Source organism: Gigantopelta aegis, chromosome 2, assembly GCF_016097555.1.
Source record: "Gigantopelta aegis isolate Gae_Host chromosome 2, Gae_host_genome, whole genome shotgun sequence".
NCBI lineage: Eukaryota > Metazoa > Mollusca > Gastropoda > Neomphalida > Peltospiridae > Gigantopelta > Gigantopelta aegis.
In genome coordinates this window covers 19,630,092-19,646,110 of record NC_054700.1, presented here as the reverse complement: position 1 = coordinate 19,646,110, position 16,019 = coordinate 19,630,092, and the positions used below count along the sequence as shown (strand labels likewise).

The following is a 16,019-nucleotide window of genomic DNA, read 5'->3' as shown; positions in this document are numbered from 1 at the left end:
TGTTGATGGTAACCGTGACGACTTGAACCGGAAGTTAAGAGAACTCTTTCACCATTTAAAACCACATTTATGAATTAGACAAAATGGCAGCCTCCAGACAAGAGATAAATTTTAACCGACTTTTAAATCGCTGTGAATCAATGGCATCTGACAAGCGTTTAAAAGATTGGAGACTCGAAAAGGTGTCATGATGTAAATTACGTTAGACGTTTTAGATTATTGAAAACTCACACGTGTATAAAAGTACCAACGAGACGAGCATTTTTGGATCATAACATAAGGACCGTAGTCGTAGACACTTTCAGGATTTGAAAATAATTACATCTGTTTTTAATTGTAACGATGGAACCCCTTTTAAAATGATAAACATTAAAAATAATAATAAATTTACAATGTTTGTATTCAAGGGAATTATAATATCGGTTTGCCAATTATTTTTTAAATAGGCCTAAACACTGAATCTTTTTCTTTAACTTGAGATTTTTAATTGTGGTTTTTAGACGGAGACTTTATTTTATCCCCCCCCCCCCCCAAACAAAAATAAAAAAATAAATAAATAGGTATGGTGCAAATTAGTTAATTATTCCTGACCCTAAACCTAAATTATATTTGCAAAATTTATAAGATGAAGGAGAATGCACACCAAATTGAATTTGTGAAAAAGAATTAGCAGTCACTACAGCAGCCATAATTGAATATTGGGGGAAATCCTGACCTGAACGATATAGCTATTTGTTACCATGAACTGTGGAAAATTCCCTCCCAACTTTCACCTTGTTTTATATGTAAATATGAAAAGTAAGATGAATAAATTAAATGCATATTTCTAGGTCTGATGTACAGAGATAGTCTGGTAAGCATTTTTTTTTATTTCACACTTGGAAGTTGAAAGTAACAGAAACATACATTTAGGCAGTTCCTAATCTTGCCAGCAAAATTAGCTTCTTTTTTTAGCGCTCAAGTTGCCGAGTTATTTGCAGTATATTTTGGACCTAATCCGATTTGAAAATGAAATCACACAACAGATGTTAAGACCCTGACTTGTTTAGTGTTATAGCTCACTTGTCGCCGTGTGTCAGACAGTGTTTTTACTTTGGTGCCAGACTATCCTTCAATAATGTGAACCGGCCTATTAAAGGAATGCTTAAGCAAGGCTTTTGGGGTGGTAGGCATATTCAAGATACATAATGTACATTATTGCTTAATATCAACAAGCAGGCATCGATATAATCATTGTCTAGAATTGAATTCCTGTTATCGATACGACTAACTAAATCTGGAAGTAAATTTATCTAGTGGGCACTGCTTAAACACGGATTGCTGAAATTGCTTTACAATTGCACAAGTGCGCACGAACATTGGTGAAAACGAAATGTGGAAGTAAATTCATCTAGTGGACGCTGCTTAACCTTTAGACTACTGGATTAATTTTTAACAAAAACCACGTTGAGTGGGTACAAGTTTATAATTTTTACTCACATATATTCACTCAAATGTTTCATAAATACATGAAATAAAGTTCATATATGAATCGGTAAGTATTATTTTCGTGTCTTTTTTTTTGTAATTTTTATTGTTTTAAATCGTCTAATGGTGGTTAAAATTAGGCAAAAAATCGAAAAAGTTGCGTTTACTTATGGGCATTTGTGGCCAGCTGTCCAGTATTTATGTCCATTATTCCCGATAACAGTGGTTTTCTGACCAGAATTTTTTTTAAAACCCGAACTACGATTCATATTGCAATATTTGGTAATTTTCGTTGTTGGTAAAACGATCAAATTTATTATTAAATTAGCTGTTACAATCAGCTATCGATCCCTGAAAATTACCGCGACGTGCCGCCATTGTTGTCAAGCGAAAATACTTGCCGAAAACCACTTTTTGAACTCAAAATTTCAAGGTATTTTCAGTTGAAAAAATCAAAACAAAAACCACCATTTTGAAAAAAAATCTTTTTTCTTTAATTATATTTCCGTTTCCGGTGAGTGTCGTGTGCAAAACGGCGGGAAATATGAATTGGGGAATGCACTGTATACAGTGTACAGTATATCGACTGACGTGACGTCGGGCGAGATATCTCGCCTGCAGTAGTCAGAAGGTTAAATGCGGAATGACTATTAATAGTATTATTGCTTGCAATTGCACATTGATGCAATTCCTTACCAGAAAATGAAATGCAGAAGTCCTGGTTTACATTAGGAAACGAAAGAACAAGTATAATCGTATAGTTAATTAATAAAACTGTTAAATGTGACGGCTATTATATATAACGGGTGCAGCCATTTTGTGAATACGCCCTCTGGCGAGCTAGTGGTTACGTAATACCTAACGTGTCACGTCAAGAATTAGTCTTCAAACTGAAGAAACAAAACATACCTGATTTTTGTGGATGCATCGCAGTGTTCTGTAATAATAGCCATCCCAGTAAGCCAGCAACAATTATATATTATTTTTCAATACAAAATAAACCACCACTGTCAGTGTTGAAATAACTGTATTATGTTTTGTACATAAATTAACCCATGTACTGCAATAATAATTGGAGTGTTTTCTGGGTTAATTGGTCTTTTCTTTCCGAGGCCTGTACCTGTGGTTCCTGATTGGCAGGTGTATAATTAGACAGTCCCCAGACACTATGTCTAGACATACTAAAGAGATGTGCCGCTTTTATTAAGATCACAGGGTATTGTGTGTTAACTGCGCAGACACCCATCAAAGCGTAATGGACATTATCAGCCATCCTGCTTTATTACTGTAAGTAATTCTGTAAAACCCTTAATTAAGTAGACTTTCCCATCTAAAATCACAAAACTGACCAATTACTTAGTCCCAAAGAAAAGAAAATTATCACTTGGGTATCGTGAGTGGTCGTTTTTTCTTGAAGGTACCCTACCAATAAGCCTAATAATATGCATTTTTTCTTAAGAGAAAAATACTTCTATTGTTCTATTGATGCAAATTGAAATATATTTAGTTAAATAGTTTATTATACTATCAAGGCATGTATGTTGTTGTACAAGTCAAGTTGGTGAAAGCGAAGCGCCTTGTCGTAAATTAGAGCATTTGTTTACACTGTGCATAGAGGAGTTGGACGGAGCTATGTCACTTAGCCCCAAGCTATACCACCGGACATCACAAAAACAAAACAAAACAGCTGCCCCCATTTAGCCATCTTCATAAATCAAGGCTAATATTCGTTCCTCGTATTCAGCCTTGATACATGTCAAGAAATCGTGCCACAAAATGCTTAAATTTCATTGGATGCAATGAGATCTGATTGCAATGAATCACAACGCTCCTTATAGATTCCCTTGTTATTGTAAACAAAGATGGCAGCGTCAGCGTCCGTGGAAACGTGTCGTATTTGTCACGATATGTTAAAAAAAAGGTTTCGGCGGTTAATTTTTGATATTGCTTTCAAGATTGTCACATGTTACCGATGCTGTGATTGGTCAGCGAATATTAGCCTTGATTTATGAAGATGCCATTTAGCAGGAATAATCATGTTTTTTTGTATTAACTCTAAAATTATGCGTTTTTCATTTGTTAAAGTGTCAGTATGTGTTGGTGGTCCGGGTATGCATCTTTCCAACACATAAGGCTCTTGTTTGAGTTGACTGTCTCTTTAACCATATGTCTGATGCCATATAACCATAAATAAAATGTGTTGAGTGCGTCGTTAAATAAAACATTTCTTTTTTTCCTTTGTCACTTTCAAATTATTTTGATGTTTCATCATATTTTTTTTTAAATGTAAGAGTTTGACCTTCAAGTACTCTAGTTCAATAGTTTGGACTCATGGAGGCCCTACATGAGAGTGGTGATTTGGCATATGGGAACAAAATTTCATTCCATAAACTTAAGCAGAAACATATTTAACCACCATTTTATTTTCATTATCCAAATTATAAAGGAAATGAAATCAGTTGTTGCTGGTATAGGTTCTTTTGAACATCAATATATATTTATTGTACACATTTGTATATTTTGAATTTTGCATTGTCATTGGTGCAAAGGTATCCATATTTGATGAGAATTATTTTCTTATGTCGTGTTCGTTTTAATTTCAGTATATTGGAGCCCTGCAGCTTCAGCTAAATCAGCTGAAAAAATCTTCAAGGTATGAACTTCTTGCGGACATTACACTTTGACTAATGAACACAATATGTATTTACAGCAACCACTAACAAAATTGTCATCATGAAAATAAATATAACTTGACATAGTGATGCCCTTAGAAAATTGTTAGAATATAATTAATTTATTCATGTACATTTTTTGTTGTATTAGCTTATATACAAACTGATAAAAATTCCCAGTAATTTTTGTGGTTGGAGCTGGGTGGTATTGAAATTTAAGGTTCAGTATCAGTATTTTTAGTGTGATTTACCTTGATGTCGGTACAGTATTTGATACTGACATAATATTCAGCAGTACTCTGCTTTAAATGCATGCCTGAGGTAAAGCACGCCTGCTAATTTTATCTAAATAAAATTAAATTCTATACACATGGCTCTCGTCTGATTTATGCCCAACCTATTTTTCGTTGGTAGATATACTGTTAGTGCTTTACTAAATGGCAGGAAACATTTTTCAATACCGAAATTTCAGTATTTTGAAATCTTGCCCAGTACAGTAAATCTGTATTGACAATATCGATACCAAACAGTATACCGCCCTGCTCTTATTTGTGGTATAAATACATGTACAGGAAATTTTATCTAATGTTCAAGTCCTATGGTGTACTGACTTATTTTCTAGATATATGTGAAGGGGTAGGCTGTACCTCTGTTGGGTGTGGGGGTTACATTGCTAGTCTGAGGTGAAATGGGTGTTAGGGTTGATTGCCTTAAAATTAACTTTAAAAAGAAATATCAAAACCCCCCACAAACACTTCGTGCCTGATAATAGGTATATCAAAGGCCATGGTATGTACTGTCTTGTCTTTGGGGGAAAAGCATATAAAAGATCCCTTGCTAATTTTTAGTATTTTAATTTTTAGCAAACCATGCGAAGAGGTTTTGACTGGTTACGCTAAAAAGGTTGACTTGTTGAAGGGTCTAATTGAGGCAGAGAAGCTGGTATGTTCATTAATTTTTCATAATCATTAACTGCATGCACACATACATGTATCCATACTGATTTCACACTTATGTGAATTTAGCAGGGATTTGTGCTGATGTGAAATCTAAATTTGGGACAGAAGTAAAATAATATGAGCCATAATCCCAAACTATCTACTAGTAGATAACATATGATTCTGGAGGAATCGTTAAAAAAAAAAAGTAGAAGAAAAAAACCATGTTCAAATTCAATGCTTGGATTCTGTGTTGTGTTAGAGTAAATTCCACACATGATAATTGTTTTTAGGGTATTTCTGATCACAATTAATTGTCCATGATGAACTCCATGACTAATACATCAAAGGCCATAGTATTGATCCTGTTCTAGGAAAGTTTCTATTTAAATAATTAAAGATCTTAAAATTGCTGCTTTTTTCTATGAGTTGCCTATGTGGCAGCAGTATGTTTTCTCTCTCTCTGTCTGTCTGTCTCTCTCTCTCTCTCTCTCTCTCTCTCTCTCTCTCTCTCTCTCTCTCTCTCTCTCTCTCTCTCTCTCTCTCTCTCTCTCTCTCTCTCTCTCTGTGTGTGTGTGTGTCTGTTTTTCTCGCTCTCTCTTTACCGGCGTCGTGGTAGGCCATCGGTCTACAGGCTGGTAGGTACTGGGTTTGGATCCCAGTCGAGGCATGGGATTTTTAATCCAGATACCGACTCCAAACCATGATTGAGTGCTCCGCAAGGCTCAATGGGTAGGTGTAAACCACTTGCACCGACCAGTGATCCATAACTGGTTCAACAAAGGCCATGGTTTGTGCTATCCTGCCTGTGAGAAGCGCAAATAAAAGATCCCTTGCTGCTAATCTTTTTGTTCTCACAGACACACATCACCACATGTCTGGTCGACAGCGGGTCTTCCTCTCAAACTGTATCGACTGTGTGGTTGTCTCTCTATTCCTGTTTCTCTATGTCTGTGTGTCTCACTCACTTAAATGTTTATATATCGCATAGTGACGTTTTCTTTTTGTGAGAATCAGGAATCTGTTAACACATCCATGGCAGCTTCTGCACAGAAATAAACATGAAAACCAAAATACACTAAATAAAATTGTGTTTCATACCCGAACTCTAAGTGTCGTTAACATAAAACATTTCTCTCTTCTCTCTCTCTCTCTCTCTCTCTCTCTCTCTCTCTCTCTCTCTCTCTCTCTCTCCCTCTCTCTCTCTCTCTCTCTCTCTCTCTCTCTCTCTCTCTCTCCCTCTCCCACTCCCACTCCCACTCCCACTCCCACTCCCACTCCATCTCCCTCCAGCTCCAGCTCCAGCTCTCCAGAATTTTAATCATCTGTACAATGTTTCTATTTATTTTGTCCAAAAAATGTCATATTATCTATTCACAGCTTACAAATTGGTTTCTGCTGATTCTTTGCATACATTCTGAATCTGGGTTTCTGCCAGAGGGTAAAATGGGTATGGCGCCATACCCAAATGTTTTTGCAGTTTTATTTTTTTAAGTTAACTTTTTGACAAAATTAATGACTCTCTATCATTACTGTATACTTTTCTTAAACTTTACCCATTTTCTTTCTGGGGGAGGCCCCCCCCCCCCCCATACCCCATGTGACCGTGATTGGATTCAATTCCATAGCGCCATACTCAAATATTTATTTCTGGCAGAAACATTGTGAATGGGGCCTGCCATTTTAGACTTTGGTGCAATCCTAGAACCTTTGGGCAAGTCTTACTACCCGACCACCAGTATTTATTTTTAAATTTTTTCGTAACCTGTTTTCATCTCTGGATTTTGTAATGTCACTGGATCGAATCTGTTTTCAGCCGACAGCCACAGAGAAGTCGTTAGCGACGGAACGCCTTCCCCCAGTGTCGACAAACGACAACCCGACACAGCAGTTACACATGCAGACCAAGGTGTTGTACCAGCAGGAAATGAGAAACGAGTTACTGGGTTTCACTCCCGATGGTAAGATCAGGACACAGTATTTCACACAAAGTGTTGTACTGTTAGCATAGCGGTTATAGGCCTTTGAAAATTGCGAGAAAGATCATTTCGTTTGCACGTCATGCAAGCAAATCTAATTTAGCGTAATCTATTTTCCATTTGTGCGTTAAATTTAGGACATTATTTACGTGGACATAATGGGTTACCAAAAAAAAAATTGGGTTACCTAAATTAATTTTTGCGTAACCGATAAATAGTTTATGCAAATATTCAGTTCTCAGTGGCCTGTGGTTACCCAACTTTAAAACTATGTGAATTGCCAAAACAGTTGAAAAAAAGTTTCATACAGATTTTTGACACTTTGTGGATAGTATATACAGTCAGACCTCGTTACAACGACCGTCGTTACTACGAGATTTACACCATCCGACCACAAATTGTCAGGAACGAATGTACTCCAATGTTATTCTGTTCATTATACCGGAATTCACACCTTCCGACACCGACAGAGCAAATTGGAAACAAAAATACACCCAACGTCTTAAAACACCTCTTTACAACGACATTACATAATCACAGATGCCGTAGTACGTTGGCAGTACACACAGCCATTTGGCATCCTTGATCTCGCCGCGAGCTAACCATGTCACATGATGTCTGAGTTACTGATGTCGGCTAACTCTGTAGACATGTATTGCTTGTGAACATAAGCCTTTTGTTATTCAATTAAAGGATTAACTTTCGAACAATCAAGTCTACTAGTTTTATGACATTTTGTAAAGGAAGTAGGTACCAATCGATTAGACTGACTGTGAATACGCTTTGATTAATAATAATATACTTAGTATTTAATGATGGTCTGCGATCCATCCCCGTCGGTGGGACCATTGGGCTATTTCTCATTCCAGCTAGTGCGCCACAACTGGTATATTAAATGCTTTGCTATGTGTTATCCTGTCTGTGAGATGGTGCATATAATTGATCACTTGCCACTATTGACATTTAATAGCCGATGATTAATAAATCGATATAACGACAATTTTCGATATCACGACAAAGTGACCCAGGGACGAACATGCTTGTTGTAACGAGGTCTGACTGTATATGATATATACGATCATTTTGCAAATGATAGTATAAACCCTAAATACATTTGAATTCTTTTCTTACCACTAACCTTTCTTCCATTCAGATACTGAGAATTTTTGGCATGCAAAAATTGGGTATTTTCAGTGCAAAGGGGCCCCATGTTCGAACCCACAGAATGCCTGTATAAATCTCACATTTTACATGTATTTACGGTTGTATGGCATCAGAAAATAACGAATGATGTCCTCACCAACACTTGTGTAATAAAAAAACATAGTGTTCAGATGTCATTAAACATTTTCCTCCATTGTTATATCAGATAGTGGAGACTTTGGTGTGCGTCACCGGCAGAAGGCGAAGGATGAAGACATTGACACAGTGTTACAGCATCACCACCAGATGCAGGAGAAACTGGCAGACGAGATGCTGGCCCTGGCGCGAGGACTCAAGCAGAATGTCGCCGACGCTGGCAGGATAGTCAAGGATGATGTGAAGGTATTCCTCGGGAAAAAAACAGTTTTGTTTAAGGGATATTAGAGCACATTCATTAAATAGTCATCGGCTGTTGAATGTGATCCTTTCGTCAAAATGATAATGCTGCAGTTTACATTGCAATGTAAGCTCTGTTTGATCATAAATATAAAGGATTTTAGATATTAAAAGGATTTTCAGTAGATTAAAAGTCTTGCACATGTGACGGGTGCAGAAATTGAAAATATTTCACCAGCCCGTTGGACAAGAACCACTAAAATTTACTAGCCCGCCAGCATTTCTACTGGTCCACCAGTCTATAGAACATTGTAAGATACATTGTCTTCACTTCAAATGATAGATATATAATTATATATTTGACAAAAACATTATTAAGGATATTTGGTTGGCTAAGTGATCAACATCCCGTGACAAAGTCAAACCCCAAACCTTGATTGACAACTCAGTAAATTAAGAAATATTCTGGTATAGACAACGTTTTTCTTATAGATTAACAAAATTCAAGTGCATGGCTGTTAACTGTCTGTCGTGAGACGGATTTCCGTCGTCAGAGTAATTGTGGAAATGATTTTTTCATTCATCTTTTTAATTTTTTTTTAATGAGAATCGTAATGTCAACCCGATCACTTCGGCCGGTTTCCTTTGCCCCACTGACCCCCCTTTAGGTACCCATCGAATGGGTATAATCTACCATGCATTTATGGGCCGGTGAACAGCCCCATTCTCCTAACGTAAATTCCCAATCCAATATCAAACCTTTTCCCAATTACGACCCAACAGTTTCCCAATAAAGATTCCCAAAGCTCTCATCGTGTACACTTGAACTCATAAAAAATGTTTACAAATTTAGCTAATTGTATATTTTAAAAAAAACTGACATCGAAAAAGTTTCGTTTTGGTTTTCCAATTGATTACGAACACATGACGAACAAGTCTGACCTGGATATGCAAGTTAGGTGCATCTTGTTTTGATGCAGTCTGTTGTGTCGTAGTTTTTAGTTATAATGCCTACATCGTCTGATATAATACAGTTTTGGTAGAAGAATACAACTTTTTGTTTTAATTCATCCATTTGCGTTAACACATATTTGGGATCTATCGCAGCACGTCCAATCCGCTATTTACATAGTCCGAACGGACGTAGAATGTAAAGTATTGACTTAATGTGCACCCTGCACTGTCATTTGCTGTGCTATTTTAAGCAGACGATCTTATTTTGTAAAAAGGTGTGTACATGTGTTTCGTACTTTTTTTCAAATATTTTATTTTATTTTATTTTTTTAAAATGATTTTTGGTATGGTTTTTATAATTAAAAAAAAAACACGTTACGTACAGTAATTGTAAATTAAGTGAAAAAACCTTTAATTTAAATGTGCTACTCGCTTCTTTTGAAGTAATGGCCGTACCCGATGTCACATCATGTGACGAACAGCACATGTGAGTTTGAACACTGTTACAATGTAATAGTTCTGCTGGGAGATTATTAGATTGTGTATTATAGATATTGAAACTTAATAAAGTTGATCCGGTCAAATATAACATTTACCGACCAGCGGTATGTTACTTCTTCATTATTTACAATTGAATAATGGGGCCATTCGAGAACTACGCAACGTGCACTAAGGAGAGTGGGAATTATGGGATGTGTGACAAAACATGGTTGGGGGCGGGGGTGGTGATTATTGTGCAACGTAATGTTAATTCATAAAGTAAAATGCAACCAGTCATTGCCATTTTATTTTAACATATATGTATTACTAAAGACCCCAAAGTAAAATATGACACATTCACAAAACATTACAAGGGGAGAGGGGTATTGAAACTGCAAGATTTTGCGTTACTTATTGTTAAATGGACACAAAGATCAACAAAGGACTATTCAACATTAGCGTAATGCAGTATCAGACATTGGCTTTTACTCCAATTTATAACGACCCTCTCCCCCTCCCATAATGAATTTACAATAACACAAGGGCCACCTGATGTAAATGTATTTGAATATTTGATTTGCCGTCCATTAGCTGGCGGTCAAGCCTAAATAAATAATATCAGGTAATAATGCAAACTTTAAAAAAATGCCCGTAGCTTATGAAAGAACACCCCAGCAAATGTCAGCCTAATAGGACTATTTCCATTAATATAGGTTCAGTGCAGGACCCATCAAATTAATGTTTTTGTCCAATAAAAAACATAACAGGGTGTGGGATGGGAGAAATACATGTTAAAAGTGGACTAAAATTGTCATATAAAACATTACCATTTTGAATCGGCGGTCACCTGCCTTAAGCGGCTACATTTTTCTCTCCCAAACGATTTTTAATGTAAATGCACCTGTAATAAGCAGTCACCTGTCAATTCAGCCAGCGGCCACCTAAATCTGATCCCAAATCACTAAAATACCTGTATTAAGCGACCACAGTAAATGTTTACTGTTATATTTTAACAACAGTGATAAGGTGCAGCAAATAACCGATCTTTGCACCTTCAGGAATAGTAGTACCCATTCAGTCTTATAGTCATCTGTGAAGCACACATCCATTAATTAGCAATACTGGCGGTAAAACAAGAAACAACAAATGTTTTAAGGACTCTTTATGTGACAACCTGTAATCAGCGGCCACCTGTCTGAAGTGGCCACTTTTATTTACTCCTTTGTGTGACTGCTTAAGACGGGTTTGACTGTACTTCATGTAGTTGTTAATCAAAAGTTGGTTGGTTTTGTTTAATGACACCACTAGAGCACAAAATAAATCATCGGCTATTGGATGTCAAATCATTTTGTAATTTTTACATATTACTTAAGAGAAAACTTACTATATTTTTCCATTAGTAGTAAGAGATCTTTTATATGCACTCCCACAGACAGGATAGCACATACCATTGCCTTTGATATACCAGTTGTGATGCACTGGCTGGAACAAGAAGTAGTTCAGTGGGCCCACTAAACACTTTACAACTGAGTTGCATTCTACCTCCATAATTGCTAGACAATTTTCAAACTGATAGCAAATGTTGCTAATAAAAAATTTGAAAACAAAATGTTCCCTGCAGTAGGGTGAATAATTTACATGTTAACCCAATTCTTTTATCTTCTAGTGCATAACTTTAAATGGTTTCCCTACCAGTCCAACCAGAGGGGGCTATAGGTTTTATCTCCTTCCTTCTGTCTGTCCGTCCGTCCATCTGTTTGTCACACATAATTTTTCTGATGTTTTTCTTTTTAATAATGCATTGATATATTAGCTGAAATTTTGTTTATATCTTTATCGTCTACTACTGTAGATCAAGTTTGACTTTTACAGCGATTTAGTCATTTTTGACGGTTGTGGCCCATGAACTTTGGAGATATTTAATTGTAAAATAAGACCTTTTTTGGCAGTGTCTTAAGATATTGAACTGAAATTTTGTGTATAGCTTAATCATGTACTATTACAGATCAAGTTTACTTTCATAAGCGATCTACCCATATTTCACAGAGTTATTACCCTTGAATTTAGAAAATACACAAATCTGTTGTGCCCGATAGGGGACATGTAGTGTTTTCCCTAGCTTGTTTTAGCATGGTGTGGCACCATGCCTCAATTCTGTAGCGCCATCTTGCCTTAATCAGTGCCATGTTGCCCTAAGATTAAACAAGCCCTTTTCAATAATTAATTCTAAAATTGCCTTTATAAAACATTCAGAAAATATATTATTAATTAATAAAATATGCATGTTATATATTTTACCATTCATTTAATAAAGCAAGCACATTAATTTATATTTATTTTTATTTGAATTAATGTTTTTTGGTCTTTAATGAACAAAAAGGTGCCCTGAAAATGGAGAAAATGCCCCAAAAGTATTTATAGTCTACCATGCCTTGTCATATTTTTAGGGAAAACACTAACATGTATTGCTTTTGCAGTACTCTCAGAACAATGCTTGTGTTTTTTCTTCAGAAAATCAGTGACAGCACTCGCCTGGCCGACACCAACACCGGCAAACTGAAGGTGGAGAGCGAGAGGCTGGAGGCTCACACCAAAACATGCTCCTGGTGGATCTGGATTATGCTCCTCGTTGTCGTGGCAACATTCATCTGGATGATCCTCTTCATGAAGCTTTTTCCAAAGAAGTCATAAACGAACAACTGGACAAGAGTGAATGAGTAATTTATTATCTGTTTGATTGGTATGCCATTGTGAGCCATGATGGTTAAGAACTGGACAAAAGTATAATGACTCATTTATTCTTTGACATTGATATGCCATCATGGTAAAGAACTTGGACGAAAGCAAATGAGTTATTTATTCTTTGACATTAACATGCCACCATGAGTCATCATGGTAAAGCACTTGGACGAAAGCAAATGAGTTATTTATTCTTTGACATTAACATGCCACCATGAGCCATCATGGTAAAGAAGTAGACGAAAGTAAATTAGTTATTTATTCTTTGACATTAACATGCCACCATGAGCCATCATGGTAAAGCACTTGGATGAAAGCAAATGAGTTATTTATTCTTTGACATTAACATGCCACCATGAGCCATCATGGTAAAGCACTTGGATGAAAGCAAATGAGTTATTTATTCTTTGACATTAACATGCCACCATGAGCCATCATGGTAAAGCACTTGGATGAAAGCAAATGAGTTATTTATTCTTTGACATTAACATGCCACCATGAGCCATCATGGTAAAGAACTTGGATGAAAGCAAATGAGTTATTTATTCTTTGACATTAACATGCCACCATGAGCCATCATGGTAAAGAACTTGGATGAAAGCAAATGAGTTATTTATTCTTTGACATTAACATGCCACCATGAGTCATCATGGTAAAGAACTTTGATGAAAGCAAATGAGTTATTTATTCTTTGACATTAATATGCCACCATGAGTCGTCATGGTAAAGAACTTTGATGAAAGCAAATGAGTTATTTATTCTTTGACATTAACATGCCACCATGAGTCGTCATGGTAAAGAACTTTGATGAAAGCAAATGAGTTATTTATTCTTTGACATTAATATGCCACCATGAGCCATCACGTTAAAGAACTGGATGAGAAAGGATAATTTATTATATATGACGCTGACCTGCTATGTGGACCATTATAGTGAAGTATTGGAAGAATAAAGTGAATGAGATAATTCATTATCCATGACATTAAAATGCAACCATAAGTCATTGTGAAGAAGTGGACAAAAAAATTAGTTTTATCATTATTTGTGACATTAACATGCCACCATAGGACATCATGGTAAAGAACTGGAGAAAAATGAAGGAATCATTTATTATCTGTGACATTGATATGCAACCAACCATAAGGAATTGTGAAAAACTGGATGAAAAAACTAATTTTCTGCCACCATGGGTCATCATGGTAAAGAACTGGAAGAAACCTAATGAACTATTTATTATCTGTGACATTGATATGGTGGGTATATTTCCTGAAAGCTTCCTTCTGAGATGGTATAGAAAAGCAGGTAGGTAGTATGAGTTGACTACGTTTCACATGATGTAATATTTTTAAAAAAAGAGAAAACATTTGATTGGCTGAACTGATGGACTGGTTACTGTCATTTATTACTGATGAAGTGTGGCACTATCACCAACATATGTAGTTGGGGTTTTTTGGTCTTTATTTGAGATCCAAACGTGATCATTTCTCCCAGACGCAGGGCTCGAAATTGCAGTCTGCGAAAAGCAGTTAATTTTTTAGGCCAGCCAGGTGAAGTAGAAATTCACTAGGGAACATTTTGTTTTCAAAATAGTGATTAGCAATATTGCTAGTCAATTGAAAATTAATTGGCAACTACTGTTTTTTTTAAATAGTGTAGCGATCTCTGAAACTTGACACAATACTGAACAAAACGTTCCCTGTTCACCTGCTAAAACGAGCAAAAAATTGCTGGTCATTTTTCAAGAGAGGTCATGTGCGTACATGAACAACCGTCTCATTTTGTTATTGAGCTTGCGATTCTCTTAAATATTTTAATTCCATAATGTTCTAGAATGCATCTCGGAGGTCCTAATCTTTCACACATCATCCCAAATCATCCCCTCAATCCATGCTGTTTTTCAGAAGGACATGTTCATGTTTATTAGCAGGACACATTTCATTTGACCTATTTAAAAATTGTTTTTATATATAACAGCCAGTCATATTTTACTTCCTGTTTCAAGCCCTGCTACTAGTAACATTTCAGCTTTGCCATCTGATTTGTCAGCTGGTGTTTTTTGCCTCCAGTATTATCATCTGACATATGGGTAAGAATTAATTTTCTTCTAAAGGGTATACATTTTTTTATTAATTACTTACCTATTGTCATTGATTTCAGTCAAAATGTTTACAGGGAGATGTAAAATGGTTACCATGTACAAAAAAAACCTGCTTAATGTGCCTACTGGTTTGTCAACCTTACTGTTACCTGTACATAGTGATGTCAATTGTGTGTGTGTATGCAGTCTCTCTTCCCTCTCCTATACAGCCTCTTTTTCCCTTCCATCCCCATCACCTCTAAAATGACTGTGCATTCAATTCCATAGCGCCATAACCAAAATTTTCTTTCTGGTAGAAACACTGCTATGCGGTATCGAACTCAACTTTTCACCACTTCTTTTTGCATAACTTTCTATCAGGGCAGGTATATTTTGAGTTGGTACTTGATTTATGATGTTATCGTACACCATCATACGTGTGTTGGGGCTGTATGGCTTCCCATCCTTATACTTATTGTCATTTTTGTCCTCAATATCTGTCAGCCTTTTTTGTAGTTCACATATTTCATTTTCATGCAGTGTTCTTTCGAAACCGTTTCAACTTCCTTGCGCTTTTCTTTGTGATACTCCTTCAGGTTGACGTCATAACAAATATTCCCTGCCATAAATAAACCTATTTTGCCTGTACATTACGATGATTATTATCAACATGGTTCAACATAACTGAGTAAATAACAATCATATGAAGCACACATATAATAACAAGTGTCATGACGTAATTTTGGGAAGAGATGTCCTAATATGATGTTGTTTTCTCCAGTCCTAGCTCAGACTTTGCATATATGGAATATGACGTCATTTTGTCGTTTTCTTCTAGTTGTTGTTGAAACATTTTGAGACGGTCCTTGTTATTCATAAAAAATAACAATAATAATATGGATAATAAGGAAATTATTACACTCGTGTCAGGATTCATGTATTACCCTCGCTCATGTGGAAACCGGAAAAGCAGCTTCTAGGGTATACAGGTGATGTTATTTGACGTCAAGCCAAAAAACCGGTTTCTCGGGTGCATAGGATTAATAGATCTCTGATTTTGTACATTGTTTTCCACTGTTTCCACTTAACTCTGTTCAAAATTTTTGAGAATGCTATTCTTGTTACATTCTACATACATGCAGTTTTTATTACCATGGTCACATACTGTGAAAAA

At 36.1% G+C, this 16,019-nt stretch overlaps 1 protein-coding gene across 1 annotated transcript; it reads left to right on the top strand.

Annotated features, from left to right (window-relative positions):
* The first annotated feature begins 83 nt into the window (after positions 1-83).
* On the top strand, positions 84-14,761 carry LOC121377342 (vesicle transport protein USE1-like). The gene is made up of 6 exons (XM_041505295.1): positions 84-182; positions 4,071-4,120; positions 5,003-5,081; positions 6,894-7,038; positions 8,426-8,601; positions 12,541-14,761. The coding sequence occupies exons 1-6, from the start codon at positions 84-86 to the stop codon at positions 12,718-12,720; spliced, it is 729 nt and encodes a 242-aa protein (XP_041361229.1). The 3' UTR covers positions 12,721-14,761.
* The last annotated feature ends 1,258 nt before the right edge of the window (positions 14,762-16,019 follow it).